The 23997-nt window shown below is 37.0% G+C and overlaps 3 protein-coding genes across 5 annotated transcripts in view; 1 reads left to right on the top strand and 2 right to left on the bottom strand.

Moving 5' to 3' along the window:
* LOC100617027 (B cell receptor associated protein 29) overlaps positions 1-2577 on the bottom strand; it is a 78438-nt gene extending 75861 nt beyond the window's left edge. The window contains exons 1-2 of one of the 2 annotated variants that reach the window (XM_007504115.2): positions 2447-2577; positions 1829-1936 (exon numbers count right to left, since the gene is read on the bottom strand). In XM_007504115.2, the coding sequence (XP_007504177.1) occupies positions 1829-1920 (92 nt within the window). In that variant the 5' untranslated portion in view covers positions 1921-1936; positions 2447-2577. The remainder of the gene's footprint in view (positions 1-1828; positions 1937-2446) is intronic. The other variant, XM_007504117.3, reaches the window with a different exon arrangement.
* A 1746-nt stretch (positions 2578-4323) lies between these two features.
* DUS4L (dihydrouridine synthase 4 like) lies at positions 4324-22711 on the bottom strand. 2 transcript variants are annotated; one of them, XM_001363234.5, is made up of 7 exons: positions 22584-22711; positions 15928-16066; positions 14575-14696; positions 12138-12255; positions 10570-10692; positions 8636-8862; positions 4324-5492 (listed from the first exon to the last, which is right to left on the bottom strand). In XM_001363234.5, the coding sequence occupies exons 2-7, from the start codon at positions 16041-16043 to the stop codon at positions 5245-5247; spliced, it is 954 nt and encodes a 317-aa protein (XP_001363271.1). In that variant the 5' UTR covers positions 16044-16066; positions 22584-22711; the 3' UTR covers positions 4324-5244. The 2 variants fall into 2 exon arrangements, with proteins under 2 accessions (XP_001363271.1, XP_007504175.1); XM_007504113.3 differs by lacking the exon at positions 10570-10692 and having other exon boundaries at positions 5162-5492.
* COG5 (component of oligomeric golgi complex 5) overlaps positions 22460-23997 on the top strand; it is a 441109-nt gene continuing 439571 nt past the window's right edge. Inside the window, exon 1 of the mRNA XM_007504435.2 lies at positions 22460-22843. Within this exon, the coding sequence (XP_007504497.2) occupies positions 22756-22843 (88 nt within the window). The 5' untranslated portion in view covers positions 22460-22755. The remainder of the gene's footprint in view (positions 22844-23997) is intronic.

The raw sequence follows: 23997 nt of genomic DNA, 5'->3' as shown, positions 1-23997 counted from the left end.
TTAACCTGGAGCTCCAGATAGGGATATAGTCAAGGTATAGTTTAAAAAATCACGAATAAATATATCCCTAATGAAAACAACTGGCTGTAAGTGAGAATCACTGGCTTATACACCCAGAGGAACACAGAACAGTAACCTTTCCTCCAAATATTGTACAACATGATGGCAATCATAGGCTGGGTTGTGGTGCTTTATGTGGAAAAAGAAATGACATGGGAAGTGTGCTAAGCTTGAGAAATGGACTGAGTCCAATGTGTGATTGTATCAGTGTGGAGAATGTCACAATTTGGCAGCTCCTGTCCCAGATGATGATGGCTAACTCACCTGTGAATTATGGTCTCATGCTGTTTTGGGGGCACTGAGTCATTAAATAACTGGCCCATCACCATAGGGTCATTATGTGGCAGTGGCAGTACCTAGCCCAGGCCATCCTCAGACCAAGGCTCCTTTATCTACTAATCAATCTGTACCAGGGAGTGGAGGGAATTTGGAGTGAGATGTGAGCTTGAACCTTGCTCCAGATCTGTGTTGGTGAACCTATGGCACATGTGCTAGAGGGGCTCCCCTCCCCTTCTTCAAAGGCCATTTGTCACATGACCCGCCCCTCTGACCAGCAGCTAATGGGAGCACTTCCTCCCTCCCCTGTCTAGGGCAAGGGGAAAACTCACATATGGGTGTGAGGGTTGCAGTTTTGGCAATCAATCTCTAAAGGGTTCCCCATCACTGTCTTGTACATTTTTTTTAAACCCTTACCTTCCATCTTGGAGTCAATATTATGTATTGGCTCCAAGGCAGAAAAGTAGTAAGGGCTAGGCAATGGGGGTCAAGTGACTTGCCCAGGGTCACACAGCTAGGAAGTGTCTGAGGCCATATTTGAACCCAGGACCTCCCATCTCTGGGCCTGGTTCTCAATCTACTGAGCCACCTAGCTGCCCCCTGCCCTGGACTTTTGTTATCCTGAGCAAGTTTCTTGACCTGGATCTCCATTTTCTCAATTGTAAAAAGAATAAAAGCACCTACCTCACAGGTTAATTGTGATTAGACTTGTAAAGTGCTTTGTTAAACTTAAAATTGAATTATAAGTCTGTCAACTAGCATTTATTAAGAAAGGAAGCCAAGCAGAGTGCAAAGAAAGCAACTACAGGTAGAAAGACAATTCCTGGAGTAGCTGGGCAAATAGAGAACCAAGTCTGGGTTCAAATTTAGCCTCAGACACTTCCTAGTTGTGTGACCCTGGGCAAGTCATTTAATCCAATTGCCTAGCCCTTATGGATGGTCTCCCCTGGAAGCTAAGATTCTAAGACAGAAGGCAAGGATTTTTTAAAAAAATAAAGGATTAAAAAAAAGGCCATTCCCTGCTCTCAAGGGGCTTACATTCTATAATGGAAAGAAAATAACATACAAAAAGAAGCTGAAACAGGGTGAAGTGAAGGAACAGACAGACAAAAGAAAGGTTCCTATCAGAGGAAGTTTGGAGTGCATACCGAAGAGACAGATGCTAATAAATGCTAGTTATCATTATTACTACCATTTCATTATTCTTTAGCAATATAAATTTTTGAAAGTTAACACTTCCTTGTCATAGCTGGACCCCAAGGAAGTAATCCTTGAAGAAAAAAGCAAACAAGCATTAAAAAAAAAAAGTTTCATTTTCATCTTCTTTATACATAGAGTTTCTGATGAGTTCTTTTTAAGTGGGTTCCCTCTAATTACTCTTGATTCACTAACTTTGTAAACCTCATCCTCTTGCCCCATTTGTTCTCTTGCACATTAAAAGGGATTGGATAAAGGCAAAATGCTTCACATATCTGAAGAAAAGGTTTCCTACCTCTGAGGAGGAATGAACGGTAGGCAGAGGGCTAAAATGAGTCCTATTTCGGCATAGAGAAAGGTCGCAACTGCTGCCCACTGCAGGGTCATGTCTGCGCTTCCACTCCTGGGGAGAGAAATGGACCCATTTCACTTTTTGGCCCCTCCAAGAGCGCGGCCCAAGGCCCCGCGGGGGCGTTTCCCGCTAGGCCCCACAACAAGAAGGGCCTCTATCTAGGCTCTGCAGGGGGCAAAAGGGGCCAAGGAGGATCTCTTTCCCGCCGTAGCGGGTGGACTGCGGGGTGGGTCCTGCAGGGCCGCTCCACCCACACCCCTCCCTGACTGCCCTTCGCCCCGGGGCCGGTCAAGAGCGCTCGCTCTTCACCCAAGTTCGCGAGCCAAGTTCACGGTTGGAGCGCCGGCCTCCTGGGAAAGGGCACTCGGCAGGGCCCGCGCGGGCAGGGGGAGGGGTCGCACGGTGCCCCAGCCTGGCCCGTCGCTCTCCGGCTCCTGCGTCCACACCAGCTCGACCCGAGCGAGAACCGGGCAGGGGAGGCCAGGGGCAAAGAGCGACAGCGACGCCGGCCCTGACTTGGGTCCGGGAGACGAGGTCTTGGGCTTCCCTAACTGTGCTTACCTCTGCCCGGCGGCCCGGAGTGGCGGCGTCGGCTGCCCACTGTGCTGCTGCTGGTGCTCCTGCGTGGGGACGTCAGACGCTGCGGCAGGGGAGGGGGAGGAGGAAGAGGAGGGAGGAATGAAAGGAGAGCGGAGCCGGAGCCCGGGAGGGCTAGTGGGGGCGCCGTTCTCACTTAGACCACCTTCCTCATCCAGCAAAGCCTAGCGGGTGGGGGTAGGGGTGGGGAGCGGAACGCTTTCCCCAGGGACTTTGGTGGTGGCAACATCTTTATGTTCCTTAGTAAAAATTATCTTAATTGCCGGTGGTGGAGTTAGGGAGTGACTCATTAGCTACTTGGCTGGCTCATTTTCAGTTGTGCACATACATACAAATACTTACGGTTAAGGCGAAAAGGGGAGTTGGGGGAGAAGGGACCAGAAGTAGAGGGTTCCTAGGGTTCTGTATTGAGGTCTTAAAGTTTGTCTTCTTCTATTCCACCTGCCTCATTTTACCTACGAAGAAACCAAGGCCCAGTGAGCCATGCCAAGTACTAAGGTTGGGGCCAGATTTTAGACCAGTTTCTTGCAACCTTGCTATCAGCTTCTTGAAAGCAGGGACTACCATATACCAATTTTGTTTATAGCCAGGATTCTCTGCATAAATGGTGCAGCTGTTGAGGAAACATCAATGCCCTATAGAACTTGCTGCACAGGATTGAGTTAATCTTCCTTTGTTGTGAGATCTTCCCTCTCACCTTTCTTTCCAGCCTCCCCATATGGCCCCCTCTATTTCTATTGAGTTTGCTGCTATTCTATCCTAACAGCCTCTCTGACACACTGATATTGCTTGGCATCTAAGGTGCTGAGATCAGGCAATGCCTGTTACACTGAAAACAGCTTCACACACTAGATCCCTCCCGGCTAAAATTAGAGCCCCTGATTCCTGGGCTGTCTCCAGTCCATCAGATTGATTCTTCTGTTTCCTTTGTTGGCTCCTCATCCAGAGCATGCACTCTAACCTTAGATGCCTCCCAGAACTCTGTCTCTGGTGCTCTTCTCAGCTTAGTGAGCACTGCCAGGATCAAAGACATAGTCCTCTGATTGGCTTTCAAAGTTCTTCCTCCCCAGCTCCCTAGTCCTTCAAACCTAATTCACTAACACATACTTTTCAATCCAGTGACACTGGCCTCTTTACTATTCTTCATACAAGATACTTCCCTTCTTGAGATTTTCTTAAGTCATTTTGTGCAGTTTTCTCCTTTCCCCCTAGTACTCTTCCATGTATCATATCTATTTGTATATATGTTGTTTTCATTTCTTTTTTTTTAAACTTGACCTTCATTCTTAGAATCTATATAAGTATCTATTCTAAGGTAGAAGAGCAGTAAGGGCTAGCCAATTGGGATTAAGATTACATAGCTAAGAAGTGTCTGAGGCTACATTTGAACACAGGAACTCCAGGCCTGGACCTCTATCCACTAAGCCACATAGCTGCCCATTACATGCTGTTTTCATTACAAATCTCTTATTTTAAGTTCTAGGAATTGGTTGGGACAAAATGACAAATGACTTGCCTACAACTAGTAAATTAGAGGCCTTTGAACCCAGGTCCTTTTTGCCCCTGAGCCCAACACCGTTCATTGTGTTATCTTGCTTCTATAACCTTGCTGTGTTAAGTGTTTACTAAATGCTGACCTGAATCCACTGGAAAATTTCATGTCTAATCAGTTAATCAAAAAGAATTTATTAAGCACTTACTGTTGCCAGGTGTTATATTAAGTACATAGGATACCATGAAGGCTCCTCAAAACAGCTCACAATTTAATGCAAAGTTTTTGATGAAAACCTCCTATAATACAATATTAATTGGAATGTGCATATAAAAGCAAATAAATTCAATTAAATATTATAGAAATAAGTTTATTTAAAAATGTTATTTAAGGAAAAGTTTGAGAATTAAAATTCTTTTGAAAAACTGTCACATCATACTTTGGATTCACTTGCTAACACAGTGGGATACAAATATTCATTGTCAACATCCAAAACAATTACAGGATTGAGCTAATTTCAGTATAAAATTCTTAATTCCAATAGTGGCACATTCTCCACTACAGATAATCATGCAGTTTCCCACTCCCAACATATGATAAATTCCCATAGCAATGGATTCAATGTTGTCATCAATCACTGGAAAGCAATTAAATACCAAAACTTGTTTATCAAAACATATAATACCTTTAAAAAAGGATAAACTTTCTTTTTGTTTTCCACTGTGAGGCAGATATAATTCTTTATAATCTGTCCCTAAAAACATTCATCCCTAAGATGAAAGATACAAACATTTCAGCTAGGAAAGTAATTCACAGATAGGAAGGGGAATACCATTTATTTAACTTTCAGGAATATGTCTTTATCAAGTCCCCCCCCCCCCCCCCCCCCAATCTCCTAAGTGATCTGGTAGTGCAGAGAATTTGTTAAACAATTCCATTTAAGGAATTTCAGGAAATTTTGGATGTGTTGAAGCCATTACATCTGATACAATTTGCTTTTTGGCACTGGTTTTGAAATGCCTCTGCAGTTATTTTAATCAAAAACAATGTATAGCAATTTTTATACCCACATATAGGAGTTATATAAAAATCATAAATGTTTTGCTTTAAAATAAAATTTCTTATAAAAATATTAAAATATGATTCCTTCAGAAAAAAATCTGATAAAACTACAATACTAGTAAGCCTTTTCTTTTGTACTATAGAATTTAAAGCAAAAACAATTTTCATTATGAATGTGAAAAATACATTAAATATCTGACATACAGTTTCACATGCTATAATGGTCTGTAAGGTAGTCTAATACTGCAGTTGTACTTGACAGAGAATTAAACATCTTTTTTTCTTGTTTTGACGTTATCCTTTCCATCATATACATTAAATGATGATGAAAACACATAAAAGGTGTTCCATGCTCAAGAGCAATGTCAACCCAGTCCCAGATGCATTTCAGGGGGGTTTCTTTATATCCAGCAAACATGGCAGGATTTGCTAAAAGTCCTCTTGCAACCATTATACCTATGTAAAAAATATGGGAAACACTAGTGAATTACTGTGAATGAAACTAAGAATACCCTAGTCAGAAGTGAACCCTTTTGTTTTTAAACTCTTCCAATAGTTTATTTGTACCTTTCTTGGTATTTTCATATTCTTGTTGTTTGGTTGTTCAGTTGTGTCCAACTCTTCATGACTCCATGGACCATACTATCCATGAGGTTTTCTTGGCAAAGATAATGAAGTGGTTTGCCATTTCTTTGTCTAGTGGATTTGAGTAACAAAGAAGATCTGACTTCAAATCTGGCCTCAGATGCTTACTAGTTGTGCCATCCTTGGCAAGTCATTTAACCCTGTTTGCCTCTGTATCCTCATCTATAAAATGAATTGGAGAAGAAAATGGCAAACTGCTCCCGTATCTTTGCAAAGAAAACCCCAAATGGAGGCACAATTTGTGAGACATGACTGAAATTACTGAATAACAAACAACTCTACTGAATTAAGGCAAACAAGTTAAATGACTTAACCAGAATCATAGATAGGAAATATCTAAGGTCAAATTTTGAACTGAGATCTTCTTGACTCCAGGCCCAGTGTTCTCTCTAGTAAGCCATCTATCTATCTGCTCCATTTTCATATTCTATATCATATTATATTTATCTGTTTAAACATATTATCCTTCTCTACCAAACTGGAAACCCATATAATGGGGTGGTTATGCCACATTTATCTTTGTATTCTGCTTGATATTTAGAAGAGTAACCTGCAAGGCATGATGATGATAAACATTTCTTCATTTAAGTAGGAATGTAAGCATTGATGTTTACAAGAACTCAGTGAATAGGGGCAGCTGGGTGGCTCAATGGATTGAGAGACAGGCCTAGATACAGGAGGTCCTGGGTCAACTCTAGCCTCAGACACTTCCTAGCTGTGTGACCCTGGGCAAGTCACTTAACCCCCATTGCCTAGCCGTTACCACTCTTTTGCCTTGGAACCAATACACAGTATTGATTCTAAGATGGAAGGAAAGAGTTAAAAAAAAAAAGAACTCCGTGAAACTGAATAAATGCATTTCATAATAAATTTTCATAATATCATTAAATCATAATCAATGTATTACTTCCAGTGAAGTACTTAGTCCTGCTGTCATAAGACAGCTGTACTAATTGAAGTTTCCCCAAACTCTAGAGATCAGACTTTTTCATAGTAAGCAAACAGCCTTGGGTTCTCAAACGCTATGCCAGCTCTGTTAAGTTATAATAAGTAGGGATACAGATGCAATAGCAGACAGAGGGTCTGCTTTCTGAGAATAAAAAACTAGTTAAATATTCACTGTGTTGTTACTAGTAGTAAAGCAACAAGCCAGGACACTCCTGAAGGACATATGAGAAAGAGTGCTAGCCACATTGAGAGAAAGAACTGTGGGAGTAGAAATGCAAAAGCAAAACATATATCTATCACTTATCACATGTGATTTGGAAGTTTAGGCTTTAAAAGACTGCTCTATAGCAAAAATGAATAATATGGAAATAGGTATCAAGTGACAACATTTGTAGGACCCAGTGGAATTGCTTTTTGGCACTGGGAGGAGAGAAGAAACATGAATCATGTAACCATGGAAAGATATGTTATCTTTTTTTATTTTTTTAGATTTTTGGAAAATGTTATTAGTTAATATAGAATATTTTCCCATAGTTACAAGATTCATGTTCTTTCCCTCCTCTCCACCCCCCCTCCCACAGCTGACACACAATTCCACTGGGTTTTACATGTGTCATTTATGAAGACCTATTTCCATGTTGTTGATGTTTGCACTAGGGTGATCATCTAGAGTTTATATCCTCAATCATATCCTCATCAACCCATATGATCAAGAAGTTGTTTTTCTTCTGTGTTTCTATTTCCATAGTTCTTCCTCTGAATGTAGATAATGTTCTGGAAAGATATCTTAAAATAAATAAATTAATTAAAAAATATTTACTGTGTGACTAATTTGTTGGTCATAACAAGCCAAGAAATGGACAAAATCACAAAATGGACCCAAGTCCTGCTTAGTAGCCTTCAATTGTAAAAGTGCTTTAGTGGCAAAAAAAGAGGCACAGAGTTTTCACTAATTTAAATTTTAATGTAGGACTTTTCAGGGGGAAGAAACAAAAATTCTATGAGGACCTGGATTAGGTTTTCATAAACTAAGTCAACATATATATTCATTCTTTGCTTCACTGTAAAAGGGAAAGATGGAGAAAAATGATGAAAGGTCCAAAGGCTCAAAACAGCTCCATAATTATGCATAATTAATATCTTCCCTGAGAGACTCATTCACAGCTTTTAAGTTTTAAATTAATACACCACAAAAAAAAAAGAAATTGAATATAATAAGAAAACAAGTGGAAACTGGCATTCTTATCAGTTGGCCACAGGAAGTTAAATCACCAGCTGGCTAGAACAAAGATCAATTAAAAAAATTTAAAAACCAGATGGAAACATAAATATGAGGAGGCATTGCCCTCCACCCTCGTTCCCATATGCTATGTGATGAACTGGTAATTAAAATGAAGTTGGAAAGAGTGTCTTTTACAAAACAGGTACTTAAAAATGTTGCTTTGAACTATGTTTAGGGAGCTGCTGTGGTGGAATGTATTTTTTGCTGGACATGCAAACAGATTAGATTCTGTTGGAAGAGAATATTTTAACTATTACAATTCTTATTTTGTTATTTAAGAATTTTGGGCAAATCTCATCTAGAAAATGAAGTGGTTGGACTTGATGATCTCTAATGTCTTTTCTAGCTCTGAATATATGATCCCTAACTACCTACTGCAACCAAAGGTCTTCTTATTAATGTCATTATTTCCCTGATTAGGTTATATGCTTGTAAACCAACCAATTTGTTGATAGTTAGGGCTAAGTCAATAAGAGACATTAGTTGGATGGATAGGTCATCTGGAAGTATATTATCTACTGAATGATATAAAGATTGAAAAGGGACTGTATTTATACCAACTGAAGCCTTATTCTCTTGTTTACTAAATAAAGAATTAATGCTATGGACTTGAAAGGTATTGGGATAATATGGCTCACTGTGAAACATAACTTACAACCATATCATCAGTTTCACAGCTAAAATAAGAAACCCTTCTTCCCCAATTTAGAGATTGATTTCTTACCATTTGTCCCGGTCATTTCCTGAACATTTTCTGCTTCCTTTAAGCTTTTAATGTCTCCATTAGCAATTATAGGTATAGACAAATTTTCTTTAATTATTTTAATTGCATCATAGTGTACTGGTTGATGTCTTTCTTCAATATTTCTCCCATGAACTGTAATCCAGGAAACCCCTGTTGCTTCAGCTTTCCGACAGAGATCTATAGTTCTTGTAAGATCATCATGGATCCTAAAATTCCAAAACAATTTACAAAAATTTAATTTTAGAACTGATAAACTAAACAAATTAAAACTGTTACTCTTTCATAGTATAATTTTATCTACTCTTTTTTTAGTGACCAAAATCCTAAAAGCAGAGTGGGATTTTATTTAGGAATACAATTTACTTGAGTCCATCTGGTGTTGCTACTTGACTCTTGGTGTCAAGATCACTGCCAGGTCTCTTAGCATCTCAAACTCTTGGTTTTGTTACTGTGGAGAAGACTCCATTTCTAAGCTCTGGAATAATGACCTAAACTCTATATTGGAAGGAGACAAAGTAGTTCTATACTTTCTAGCCCATTTTCTCCCATACCTTCCAGCTTATTCTCTTCGGTAAGGAAAGTGAAGACTTTATTTTAAGGTATCAATAGTCTGATAATGTCTGAGTTTCAGAAGATGTATTTTTCTTTAAGAATGGTTTTAAATTCTTTGACCACTCCTGGAGAATCATTTGGGTTTATGTATATATTCTATATGTGTATATACATCTATCTAATTCTATAAACTGCCTTTCTACCATAGCTATCAGAGATATAAGATACTTTCCCCCTACCTTCTGTAACTGACCTCTTTTCTTCTTATCCTAGTTGCTTTGGTTTGTTTTTAAAGGAAGCTAAAGGCATTTAAGGCTTTGGTTGTAGAGAAGTATTGGTTTGACTGAATTTAGTAACACTTTATTTTTAGTGGGGTAAAACAATATGACAACAACAGCAATAACAAATGTTTATGATGTTCTTATGGTGTATTAGGTTATTAGTGTAGATAGAAAGTTTAGATAAGTTATGTTACATTTCCTGCCCTCAAAGAGATTATTAGCCTAGTGGAAGAATATGACACCAATGCTGAAGGCATAGTACACAGTGAGGACATTGAAGGGTACAAAAGAAATTGTTATGTAAATTCTGAGGAACTTGGAGGATGGCTTTACTCCAGAAGATGATAGGATTTAAACAATGCTTTAAAAGAAATGTATGAATTCAAAAGGTAAAGGTAAAGGTTGGGCATTCTAGGTATAGCGGATCATGTGAGCAAAAATACTAAGACAGAACACAGGGCATAAAATTGTTAAATCTGGCTGAAGCACAATATGTGTCAAGGGTAGTAATATCTGACAAGGTTAAAAAAATAGTGGATACTAGTTTTTGTGTGAGGGGCTATCCATACTTCTTTTTATGTCAAATAACCAGATGGACTTAATTTTAACTTTTCAGTGAACTGCTTTGGTATTGAAACTTTTTTCTGTAGATGTCTATATTTAGAAAATTTGGAAAATATCTATAAATAGAAAATGTCTGTATTTAGAAAAACAATAGGTGATCTTAATAAATTGCTCAATATAAGTAAAATTTCCTTAGTCAAATGGCTGTTGGAAACACTTTTGTTGTTTTACCCTACTGCAAGTTTTCATATTGTAATGATGATCCTCAGTATTTTTTCACTGAAGCAAAAATACCACTGGGGCATTCACAGTTATGTCATTCTCATTCCAAATTAAAAAAAATACAAACAGTACTTCATCCTTGTCTAGAATAAAAAATTTCCCATTTAATAAAAGGCTTAGTTTTATATATACAAATAATATCGAACATTCAAACTAAGCACTTTGACAAAAGGAACTTAAGTAATAAGATGCAACTTGTCAATAGATTAAAACATGTTTGTTTGTTTGTTTTACCTTATTTTAATGGACACTGAAAAATTTGGGTTTTCCACTTGACTTCTTACTTGTTTAACCATATCTTGAACAAGTTCGGGTTTATTTATTAAACATGCCCCATATCCTTCTGTTATGGCCCATCTTAAAACACACACACACACAAAAAAAAAAACAAAATGAAAAAATTTTATAAGAGGATTTTTTAGACTAAAAATATATTTGTGGATGTGTGTGTATATATATGTGTATGTGTGTGTGATTCTTGGTATAATTGAAATCAAGTGGTTATCCTTTTTTGTGGAAATTCTGGAAATGGAAGGCTAGTTAAGTAGAGCCACTAACTTGTATATAATTTATATTTTTAAACATATGAAAATATTTCTTTGACCTACAAACCTGAGAACCAATGATTACTAGTATGTTTCCAAGAGGAATAATGTGGCCTTTAACTAAGAAGTTCCAGGATGGATATAAAGTCTGAAAAATATAATTTCCAAACTTCACCAACCAAGTTCACCAGCCAAAAGAATAAGTTCTTTTATATCACTGAAATTTAGGTTCCTTAAATTTGATGATTGCTGTATGTATACATACGCATACTCACACACACAGGCACACACATATACACAGTTAGAATTGAGTAGAATAACCATTATCTTCTATCTTAGAACTGATACCATGTATCAGTTATCAGTTCTAAGGCAGAACTGCAGTAAGGATTAGGAAATTGGAGCAAAGGACTTGCTCAGGATCACAGAGATAGATAGGAAGCTTCTGAAGCCACATTTGAACCTAAGACCTTTTGTCTCTAGGCCTGGCTCTCTACCCTATGAGCCACCTAACTGCCCTGATAATGAAGTTTTTGAGTTATACTGAATAATCATTTTAATGAGTATATCAATATGGCTATTAGATTGCATTATACTCAAAACATGCTTTTATTTTTTTGAGTATTGTAACATTTAGAATTAGGTAACAGCCAGCAGAGTTTCCCAAGTACTTCTTACCACTCAATTAACTATGCAACTATTTTATTTTTCAAAGAAATGATTGCTCTTAAAATTTGTCTTAAAAACAAAAACAGAAAAGTGAATTATAAGGGTACGGAGACCTCCCAAATCATAGTATCACCTATTTAACAACTAAAATGAATATTTGAAGTGGCAATAAAATATGTAACTCCCTTTTCTATACATTGGAACTTCACTAAAACATCGCCCTTGGGTTAACACTAAGGTGTCTTACCCAGATGTCATTTTGATGTAAGTAACTAAACCTTAATAGGCAGGTTCAAGAGAGAGATATATATTATATCAAATTCAATCAGCAAGATGAAATCACAAAAGTACCTTAGTATTATATATTGGTCCCTTTAGTTCTCAGGAATGATAGCTCTCAGGTTGGCCTATTAAATTTTTTTCACTATCAGATCATCTTATTTCCAGTTCAGAATATTCAGGTTAATATTCTATTTCATATCAATTATTTTCCTTTTAAATTTTGTAAAACTAGAAAAATATTTTACCATGTTCATATAGATTTTCCTAATCTTTTCAGTAAATTCTTCCAACTTCTTTGAGTTTTACCTCTGAGGGCAACCACAGTTAATGTCTATTCCATTCGCATAAGGACAGACTATTCGGGCAGCATCAGATAAAAGTTGTGCATCATTAGCAGCAAATTGAACAATCAGCGGGCAATCACCTGATAAAACGAACACCTCATCATTAAAATTCGGAAGAAATAATATGGAGTATTAAAAATAACACCCAGAAAGTACCAAATATAGGGTAAAACAATATTAACTATTTTCAATCTATTAAAACATCTATCCAGGCAATTATAATTTTAGATAGTCATAGAGACAGATATAAGTAGGACTTTTGAAAGTTTATGAGGGCATGAGAGGATTTATCCCTTTCCTCATGAAAGTGGTAGATGGGAGTTTTTTCCCTTTCATATTCTGAAAATAACAGAATAGTCTGTTATCAGAACTAGAATGGGAGAATCCAACCATTCATCCTGTATGTTTTTCTCTTTTATAGCACTATTTAGAAGGTATTTAACAGAAACTTTTTGATTATAGATTCATTTTTTGGAAAAACTTTTTGGTAAGAGGAAAAGCAGCCAACTTTGCAACAAACTTTTTTTGCCATCCTCCTAAAGTAATCCAATGGTCCAATAAGTCAGATCAATAAACATTTATTAAGTGCTTACTATGTACCACGCCCTGAGGAATATAAAGAAAATACCATCTTTGCTCTCAAGAAATTCAGTTTATGGGGGAGGCAAACACAATTATTTACAAACAAAAGATATATAGAATAAATTGGAGATAATCAGAAAGGTAGCCATTAGCTTTAACAAACTCTATGTTGGGGCAATGGTGGTCATGCCCACAGGGAGGACTCTGAATGCCCCCCTCTGGCATGCCTGCTATAGGTTCACCACTATGGACCTAGGCTATTTCTAAAGATTATGTTAAGTAGTTTTCTTATAATTGTAAATGTAAGCAACCCATGTCTTGTCTTATCTGAAAGGTGCTCCATACTTATCAATTAGTTGGTTCTATGTTATTTTGATTGTTTACAACTATGTAGCAGGATTTAGTGGGACATTTCAGCCCACATCAAATCCATGGGCGCTGATGATAACAAGCAAAATTTTCCTTCCTTCATTTCCCTTTCCATCTTCAATATTAATGTTAGACTAATATCCCTTCCTTATACATAGACCTAGTCAAGTCATTTCTCTCTTCCTTATATATAGATCTGATAAAGGCTGAAATGTTCCACAAATCCCATTGGAGGGATCTTGAATAGCAATACAGGTGGTTCAGTTTCCTAGTTACATAGGACAAAGTTCAAACGATCCCTAATTTTCACAATCACTGCTTTCCTTAGAGTCTGCACAGAAAAGAACAAAATTTAACCAGAAGTTACTATAGGGTATTTAACATATCATTAGCATCTTATTTACATTATGGTTTGTTCTCTCCCTTTCCCCCAGTAGGCAAACAGAGTAAACCATGGGTAAAGCCACGTGGACCAAAGTGGATCAAGGGCAAAGTGATATCAGTTCCTTAGGAATGGCAGGGCCACAACTGCTCAAACAAATGATCCCTTCCTTAGGGGTAAATCAAGACAAAAAGCATTCCTGAAAATCCCTAACTACTTTGCTTACCATACTTCCATACCTCTTTAAGTTACCTTATTTACTTACTTGCTTCTTCTTTTGCTGTTATAATTCTTCTGTTATAAGAGCCTGTTGTAATAAAGTTTGTTCTACCACAGGAGTCATCCTGAGCTATCAATCAATTCTCTGGACAAGATCCAATTAGCATTGCCTACATCAGATCTAGTCAATTCTCTGTTCAAAAATATGTCTTAGTTTCACAGTGGCTACTTAGTATAAATATGACATTTAAGGCCTTCAACCAGGTCATTCTTTTATATCCTTCTATAAACTCTACACCTAAAGGTGTAATCTCTGTCCCCTGAATATAGTCCATACTTTCCTGTCTTTGCTTATTATTATTCCATTTGTCAGGAATTCACTTCCTCAAATTCTTGGCTTCTTCAATTTCTACCTACCCTGTAGAGCTCAATTCAAATGTCACGAAACCTTTGGTGACACATCTGGTTGCTAATGGCCTCTGTTTAGACAGTACTTTAATATTTTCAAAGTATATTTCATGAAGCAAATGGATCTTTCTACACCAGCCTTCATAATGATGCTGTTTTTCACCCCTCTAATGTAGTTATGTGTTAGGTCAGCTATCTTTCTGTATGTCTTCATAAATTTTAGGTTCCATAAGGCAAAAACTATTGTATCTAAACTTGTATATCTGGCATTTCCTTCATGCTCGCCACAAAGCAGCCACTTAATCAGTGTTTGTGTAAATGATATGAACTGCGGAATAAGTTGCACAGCAAATGAGTATTCTGGGAAGTCTCAGGTTAATAATAATGGTTTAAAAAAACTAAATTCTATAAAACTCAATATACAATAGATTCTGCATACCTTTGTTTGTCGTGAATTCACTATCTCTGGCTTTTGTAGATCGGACAAAATCAGCAGCAACTATCATTGGAGTATAACACAGATCACAGTTGTATTTCCTCACTAGTGTTCTGAAAGCCAATCTGTGAACAAATGAACATTTTAATTCAGCATTTCCAAAGCACTATGATACAAGTTAATTCTAAATGTAACAAAATTTACTACTAAACATAAATTAAGGTAAGAAATATTAATTGAATCAAGTTCAACAAAATGCTACAAAGAACCAAGTTAATTATACCTCTTGTTTAGTAATTTAAATTTGGTGTCAATTAAAAAATACCAAGTCAAATTAAAAAAAGAAAATAAAAGAATCAGTCTTGTTTTGTAATTGATAAAATGAAATATAAGTTTTAATTATCTTTCAATCACCTAATATAGTCAATTGAATTTTCTAGTGAAAAGGATTAAGCACTTGTATGTAGGCTACTCATACAAGTATTCATAAAGAGGGCTTATAAAAACATGTGGATTAGATTATATGTCTAAGAATGTGAACTAACAGCAAACTAATTCTTAATATGGTATATTCCAAAGCATTAGTAAAAAGTTTAATGGGTACTTATTCAACTACAGCAATGGACAAAAGCAATTAAATGGATCAGGTCTCCATGCCTTCAGTCTTTAAACTTAACTTTTCTGTCAAACCTGTATGGCATTTAATAATATAATGCTTGTATTACCCTATGGTTATTATATGAGCTCTGAATGATTTCCCAAACAAAACTGTAAGTTCCTTTAGAGCAGGGATTTTGTCTTATAATTCTTTTGTATTTCCCACAATAATCTAGTCCAATTCTGGATGAATTCTAGGTCTTAAATAGAAACTTATTGAGTTAAAATAAAAAATTTTTTCCTTCCTCAAACTTCAAAAAGATAATAAATCTAAGAAAAAACACATATTTAAAAATTAATGTCTGAAGATAATTGGAAATAATAAAAATGTAAGTCTTATACTGTTTCTGCTTCTCTTAGCAGGTAAAGTAAATCTAGATGGTGTCTAGGCTAAAGCAGAAAGCACAAGTTTTAGTCTGTGGAAAATGGTTAAACTAATCAACTCCCACAAAAAATTTTTATTGTATTTGTAAAAAGCATCATGCTTTTGCCATCCCTAACCATTCTACTTTATAACTGTTGATTATCATATAATTAATGGATTATTCTTTTAGTTGAATATTTTGGACAAGGCCATTTGTGATGCCATTTGGCTTTTAGGGTCACTTGTGATGCCAGTTATTTGAAGGTAAAGGTGGAGAATGTTAAAAGGAAAAGGCACAGAAAATGTAGAGCATAATAGTCATCCACCATACTTACTTTGAATATCGAACCATAGGGGCGCATATTTTTACCAGGTTCCCAGAATGAAACATCTCCAGTGGATCTTTTAGTCTTCCTTGACATTGTGTAGTTTTTATGTAATCACAACTCATGAATACCAGTTTTTTTTAAAACTCTGAAAAAAAATCAATTTTCATATAGAAACATACCTTTCAATAGATATATACCCAGCACATGCTTATGAAGGGGTTATAATGGGAAAGCAATTTCCCTAGAAGTGGGAATACAACATCAAAACAGTTTGTGTCTTTAATGAGCAACATGTAAATACTAATATCTTAATATTACAATGGATCAGTGATTTTTTTGATGTGGGTCAAATGATGTAGATCTCATTTATGTCATCCTATCTTGTATATTTCTCTTCTATGTCCCTCCCCAGTTTTGCTATAGGGTTCCCACTGGACACACCATGGGCTTTCTCCATGTTTACCTGAAATCATGTGGGTACCATTTTGAGCACATAAGCTATTCATAAATGATCCCTCATGCTTGTAACAAACACGTACATATTGAATTTGTGTGCTATCAACTGAGTAACATTTGTTGGCAAATAGTTTTTTTCTGATCTTCCAACTATTAAATGGGATACTACAAATTGAGTTATTAAAATTAAAATCACCCATAACTTTTAGCAATTTTAAAAATGATGCTCTCTGTAATAAATGAGACTTCCTAGTATAGAACACTCACAACATTTAATTGTACAATTATCATAGTTAACATTTCTTGTTCAAGTTATTGGAAGTTGAGATCATAAAAAACTATAGGATTCCTTATTCTAAGTGAATCAAATATTTTTCCATAGTTTTAATTCAAAATGGCATTGCTAGATAACCCAAAGTATTTGGTTTGAATCATTCATGCATTTATTCAGAATATTTTTCAAGCACTTCTTACGTGCAATGTATTGTATTAGATTCTGGAGACAAAATAACTGTCATTTATAAAGTGTTTTAAAGTCAAGTCTGCAACATTTTTCACACTTAACTCCTTCAAGTCCCACAATGACTCTGTTAAGTATTTACTATCACTGTTATCTACATTTTGCAGATGGAGAAACTGGGGCTAAAAGAATTAAATGATTTGATTTAAGTAATATAACTAAGAAGTATCAGTGATAGGATTAGAACGCAAATTGTTCTAATTAGGGCTCATCATTTTACCTATTCCATTCTAATACATAGTCTTTGTCCTCTAGGATAAGAGCTTACAATATAGGAGGCAAATGCAAGACTGAAAACATAATAAATGCATATGTGAGGAATTCAGTTTGGCTCTAGCTTAGTGAATGGGCAGGAAATGAATTAAGTGCAACTAATTTGATTAATTTACCATAGAATGCTTATAGTTTTATAGTTTATTTGTATGGGATTCCTTGGATAAGAATACTACTTTTTTATGAAAGCAAATGATAGGAATAAATGTCAACCTGTTGTAGTGGTAAATACATAATGCCATCTGGCAATAATTTCATGCCAAGAAGGTTTGAATGTCACTAAAGCAGCACTTTTCCATATTGTCCCCAAGAATGATATAGAATATTATGTCAAATGCTAAAAGTAAACTCTATCTGCAGTTTTCCCTGCTCTGCTAGTCTAAATCTGCCTTTCTTCAAAGGGGGTAGGGTGGGGGAAGGTAATGAATCAGAGTAATATGATCTATTTTTGATGAAGTATTCTGGATCTTTTTAATAACCACATCCTTATCCAGATATTCAATAATTGTCCCTTTAACAATATATTCTAGAATTTGGAAAAGAATCAAAGTTAAACTCTTTGGTATACATAGTTTGTGGAATTTACTGTTCCCTTTGTTGAAAATGGAGTAGGGGGCAGCTGGGTAGCTCAGTGGATTGAGAACCAGGCCTAGAGACGGGAGGTCCTAGGTTCAAATCTGGCCTCAGCCACTTCCTAGCTGTGTGACCCTGGGCAAGTCACTTAACCCCTATTGCCTAGCCCTTATCACTCTTCTGCCTTGAAGCCAATACACAGTATTGACTCCAAGATGGAAGGTAAGGGTTTAAAAAAAAAAGAAAATGGAGTAATTTTATTTTATTTAATCCTGTGGCACCTTTCCTATTTAAAATTCTCATTTGAAGAACAGACAATGTTCTCAGTATCCTGGATGGAGTTCACTTGGGCTTAAACTCATCAAGGGGAATTTGGTACTCTCTTACTCTCTCTCCCTTGGTAAATTAGAGGTTGGGCTACAACTAAAAAGATGAAATTTACATTTGGATTAACAAAATCAATTTGGTTTTTGGTAAAGAAAGGGGAAGGATTTATATAGAGCTTTAAAAATCATGAACTTGGCAAACATCAACAAGTGTTATTTCTACATAGAAAAAGAAATGAGAATTACATATGAAACCATGAATCTCAATAATGTCTACTTTTTTTTTTAAACCCTTACCTTCCATCTTGGAGTCAATACTGTATATTGGCTCCAAGGCAGAAGAGTGGTTACAGCTAGGCAATGGGGGTCAAGTGACTTGTCCAGGGTCACACAGCTGGGAAGTGTCTGAGGCCAGATTTGAACCTAGGACCTCCCATCTCTAGACCTGGCTCTCAATCCACTGAGCTACCCAGATGCCCCCTCTACTTTTTTTTAAAGCATGTTTAATACAGTAATTTCAATATATTCCTACTTCACTTTTTGAACTTCTAGACTCTTCTGTGCAAATTTTATAAGTGTTTCATGAATGCTCTTTTCTTTCTTTTTTTTTGGTAAAAACATTATTACTACTACCTGTTTCCCCAACACAACAAAATAATAACATTCTGCTTAGTAACAAAGTATAGGTATGCAAACTATTCACACATCCTACAGCTCTAGTCTGCCCTGTCTGGCATAACAGTCTTCATGAGTTGTGGTTGCTCATTGCAATGATCTGAGTTATGGCTTTCAGAGAATAAAATCAATTCCATATGTATACAGCATGGGGAAGGTTTGACAAGATAGCAGTTAATCTGATAAATATCTAGAGCAAAAATTCTTAATCTGGGGTATCCAATCAGATATTACTATGTTGAAATACAGTTAAAATATTTAAGAGCACACACATGTTCATAAACTCAGGGTTAAGAATCTTGCGCTTAAAAATGACTTTTAAGTGTGGAGATTTTTATTGTTGATTGCTATAAAGGCACCTATTGTCTGCAAGGAAGGAATAAACTTGAGATTTTAGTTACCCAATATGATTTCAAAACAGTTCGATCTGAGAACAGTTTTGCAGCAAAAACATAAATATCCTTGCATTCAAGTATTCTGGGCATTTTTGAGATATAATTATTAAAAGATGCTAGCTCTTGACTCTTTTTGTAGTAGTGAAGGATGAAGAATAAGCATTTGCTAAAGCTTTTTGAGCAGGGTAACAAGGAAGTATGTTATGTTCCTTAAGAACAAAAAACTTATTCATCTTTTAGTGATCTTCTGCCTGATCCCTTTTGTTTGTTGATTCCTGGCCATATCCATTTTTCTTTATAGGAATCTTGGGGTCAAATTCCTTTGCAAAAATGCAGTTTCTATCCAATTAATGCACACATACTACTTTTAAATATGTACATGTCAAAATAATTCAACATGTGTTAAGTACAGTTTTGCTAAGTTTGTTAAGTAAAACCTACTCTTTGCAAAGTACTATACTAGCTACCAGCAATATAAAAATGAAAAACTCTATCTGACCTTGAGAAGCAGACTTCTAAAGGAGGGAAACAATATGCAAACAGGTAAGTAAATACAAGATAATTTGAAAAGGGAGTGCAATAACACAATTTGGTGAACAGGGAAGGTTTCATGGTGCATAGTATCACACACAAACTGAGTCTTGAAAGATGCTAGAGATTAGAAAAGATAGTCTAGCTACAGGAAACAGGAAGCAGGAAGTACAAAGTCATAAGAGGCAGGAAAATTGATTTTGGAGCTGGAAGACAAGGACCAAAATCTTGTCTTGGTCACAATTCAAAAGGCCTTAAGACAAATCAACTTCTCTGGACTTCAGTTTTTCCATATGTTAAAGGAGACAATCTATTGGTAAAAATATATATACACAACATATAAATAAACTAGAATGTGTGCAAAATAAATGTAAGGTAATTTCGGATATGGGAAGGCATTAGCAGATGGGAATATCAGGAAAAGTTTTGTATGAGAGGTGATGCTTAAGCTCAGCTCTGAAGGAAGACAGGGATTCTAAGTGATTGAAACTTCAACTCAAGTACCATCTTTTTTATAGCTTCTCTGAAATCTCCAATGTTACAAGGACCTCACAAATTATTTTGTTTTATATTTCTTCCTAATGACTTTATCATAAAGTTTAGGGCTGGGAGGAACCTTTTAATTTATTTTTTTTTTAATTAAAATTGCTTTTTTTCTTTAGTCTAATTCTTCTTCTTCTTCTTTTTTTAAACCCTTATCTTCTGACTTGGAATCAATACTGTATGTTGGTTCCAAAGCAGAAAAGTAGTAAGGGCTGGGCAGTGGGGGTTAAGTAACTTGCCCAGGGTCACATATCTAAGAAGAGTCTGGGGCCAGATTTGAACCTAGGACCTCCCGTCTCTAGGCCTGACTCTCAATCCACTAAGTCACCCAGCTCTCCCCTCCTTCATTTTACAGATAGGATTCTGTAGATTTTATAGAGAAGATCCTGTGATTCTATATGGAGAAATTCCAATCATTGTTATTAAAGGGTGATCAAATAAAAACATAGGTTTCTGAAGTAAAGTAGCTTTTCATCACTGACTTCTCTTTTACTGACCTACTTCTTATATTTCTCTTGCAGGGATAATATCTATAAACTTAACCAATAGGTTTCTCTCCTTATCTAGAAATGGAGCCTCAAGAGTAAAAATGTGACTTGTTCAAGATTTCAGATTTTGATTTCAAATATATTGTTTCTTCCACTTTATTGCCCTGTCACTCATATAATGATAATGGTTATTTGGTTATGAATAAGTAAATCCAAAATTCCATGAGGCATTGGCCATCATTTTGGTAAACTTTGCATCTTCACCCAACAAGTGATTACTGTGGGGATGGGGTATTTGGAAATAAATGTCAAATTGAAATCTAGAAATCTGGTAAAACACAGCCCACAGATTGTGATAATTGATAAGTTGCCCCCCCCCTTTTTTTTTCTGTGGGCTAAAAAAATGTTAAATAAATTCCTTTTCTGACCCTTCTAGTTGTCAGCATTCTCTCCCATTTTGAAACTACCTTGTATATATGCTTTTGCTGTCTGATGTAGTTGAAAGGATGTTGTATTTGGAATCAGAGGGTCTAGAAGCAAGACCTATCATTTGCTACCTCTATAGGTTTAGATAAGTCACTAACATATTTGTGCCACCTGGGAGTCAGGAAGACCGGAGTAAAAATCTGGCTTCAGACACTTATTATCTATGTGACACTGGGCGAGTCACTTAACTCTTTTTCTCATTTTCCTCAGTCTGTAAAAATGAGCTGGAGAAGAAAATGGCAAACCATTCCAGTATCTTTGCCAAGAAAACCTTAAATGGGGTTGTGAAAAGTTGGACACAACTAAAACATCTGAACAACAATAAATTTCAGTTCTCAATCTATGACTGTTTTATTTCCCTAGTAGAGTAGCCCTAAGCTTCCTGTAGGAACAGACTATTTCTGTATGTGTCCCTAATGCCTTGCATGTAGTAGGCATTTAATTAATAATTGGGGAACAGAATTAAAGTTATCGACTCATTCTCTTGTGCATTTATTTCTCCTCTATGGTAAGGAAATATGAAGGGAAGTAAAGGGAAAAGAGCAAGGAGACCTGGTCTAGTGGAAAAGAACACTAGGTTTTAGGTTTTTTTTTTTCAGTTTTGATTTAAAAATTCTAATCACATGGAGAAACAATTTTTAATAATTATCTAACGTTTTGCTATCGATTCTCTCTTCCTTCCTCCCCCCTTCCCCAGACAATAAATAGTCTGATATAGGTTGTACCAGTGCTGTCATACAACACATATTTCCTTACTCTTCATGCTTTTAAAGAAGGCACATATCGCACATACCAGGAAAAACTAGTGAAGGAAATGAAGTGAAAAATGGTATGCTTTGATCTGCCTTAGGTCTCTGCCAAAGAACACTAGTTTTTCCAAGTAAGATAGCCTGGGTTTGGATCCTGGCTGGGATCCCGTTTCTTCATTTGTAAAATGAAGAAGGGACTGAACTCTATGGCCTTTAAGGCCCCTTCTGATTTTAATTCTATTACCCTATGACTCTGGGCCTTCCTTTTGTCAAGTGCAGAAAAGGGCTTTGGACTAGATGACGCTTCCGGCGTTACCATTAAGACCCTCTCATTCTTTGGGTCTCGATTTCCTCATCAATCTTCCTGTAAAACAAGGGTGATTGGGCTAGAATCTAGTCATTAGATTACTGAAGTCCTTCCACTTCTATATGTATGATCTGGGCCTCAGTTTCCCATCTGCTCAGGCGTATAAGACCTCAGAGGTCCTTTCCTCCTTTGTGGTTAGGGTTAAGGTTCGTCTGAGTCCAGTCGTGGTTGCTTCCTCCAGCCTTCCTCCCCAGATCTTCACTTCCTTCCATGAGCACGCAACTTCAAAGGTCCCGCTGCCCTCGTCAACCCTCCCTTTCACAGAACCCACGCGACTTACCCTCGGGTCTCTAGTTCTCTCACTATCTCAGGTAGCCGCGGAAACCTCGGGAGCCACGCACGCGCACAAGAACTCTGTTGAGAGCGAGCCAACGGACGCGGAGTTTGTACGTCACCGGTTTCGGCCAAGGAGGGCCGGGCTACTTGACATCATCAGTCCTGCACCTGCCAACATGGAAGGTATTGGAGTTGCTGGGTCTGGGGCTGAGGCTCTTGTTTCTGGAGCGGCTCCAATCTCGGTCCGGGAACTGCTGCAGGACGGTAAGGGATGAGGACCAGAGTGTAATTAGGGAGCTCTGCGGGGCCACCTGGCCTGTCTCTAGGGCTGCCAATCTGACGCTTTACTGTTGTAGAAAGTTTTCCGGGTCCCAAGGTGGTAGATCCTCTTCCTGTCGGTTCGCTCCTATCTAGGCTCGGGTGACCACTTCTCTCTCCTGTCCTCCTTCACTGGCCCTCCTTCCCCTGGGTCTGGGGGACGCCCCCTTGTTCCCGCCACTGCAGGCGCCCTAGTATTCCCTGAAGCCCAGACCCGGACTCCTGCCCAGAGAATAGGTTCTGAATGTTGCCACAGTACCCGGGAGGAAGATACGAAACACCTGATCTCCGTGAAAAGAGGGGATGTAGGGGAGGAAATTTGGTCGGGAAAGAGCTACTGCTATTTGGGACAGTTTTCAGTAGGTCTGCAGATACTTCAGAAAATAATCAATCTCCTGGAATGTTCATCTTGTTTTTCTCCAATTCATGTTTTTATTTGATTCATTCATCCTTACCCACTTAAAGAACTTTCAAAACAGAAGAGGGAGGGTTGCATTTGTTTTCTGTGTTTATTTTAACCATTGTTTATTGATTTGCACCTCTCCCTCTTTTACTGTTAGCATATCTTCTAGCTTCCTTAGGTAACAGGATTCCTCTAGGTACCTTTGACTTATCTAAGATTGAGCACAACCTACAGGTGGCTCAATTTGCAGGCTGTTATGCTAGGCTAGATTCTAGGTGAAAAGAGTTGAAGGCCTGAACCAAGATTGTTGCAGTGGCAGTTGAGAGTGGGAATGTTAAAAAAATAATTTTATTGATTTTTTCAATTGAAAAGCATTTGTTATTTTTCCTTTCCCCCTCTCACTAATTTAACAAAATTAAAAAACCCTCCCCAAAAGTATGTATAGTCAAACAACGGAAATGCCTACATTATCTGTTTCCAAGAATATATCTTTTATTCTTCTTGAGCCTATTACCACTCTGTCTGGAGGTAGTGATATGCTTCATCTTTGGTTCTCTGGAATTGTGGGTTGTCATTACACTGATCAGAGTTCTCAAGTCTTTCAAAAAAGTTTCTGTTTAATATTATTATGGTATGAATTATTCCTTTGGTTCTATTTACTTTTCCCTGCATTAGTCATACAAGTCTTCCCAGTTTT

This window comes from Monodelphis domestica, chromosome 5 (assembly GCF_027887165.1).
Source record: "Monodelphis domestica isolate mMonDom1 chromosome 5, mMonDom1.pri, whole genome shotgun sequence".
Taxonomy (NCBI): domain Eukaryota; kingdom Metazoa; phylum Chordata; class Mammalia; order Didelphimorphia; family Didelphidae; genus Monodelphis; species Monodelphis domestica.
The sequence above is the reverse complement of the archived record's forward strand: the minus strand, read 5'-3'. Positions and strand labels throughout refer to the sequence as shown.

Excerpts from the sequence above, each read along its gene's own strand:
- DUS4L (XM_001363234.5), bottom strand. The coding sequence starts at position 16,043 with ATGAGTTGTGATTACATAAAAACTACACAATGTCAAGGAAGACTAAAA. Across the intron at positions 12,256-14,574 it reads TGAATTCACGACAAACAAAG|GTGATTGCCCGCTGATTGTT; the intron begins GTATGCAGAATC and ends TCGTTTTATCAG. Across the intron at positions 8,863-10,569 it reads TCAGTGTCCATTAAAATAAG|GATCCATGATGATCTTACAA; the intron begins GTAAAACAAACA and ends TTGGAATTTTAG.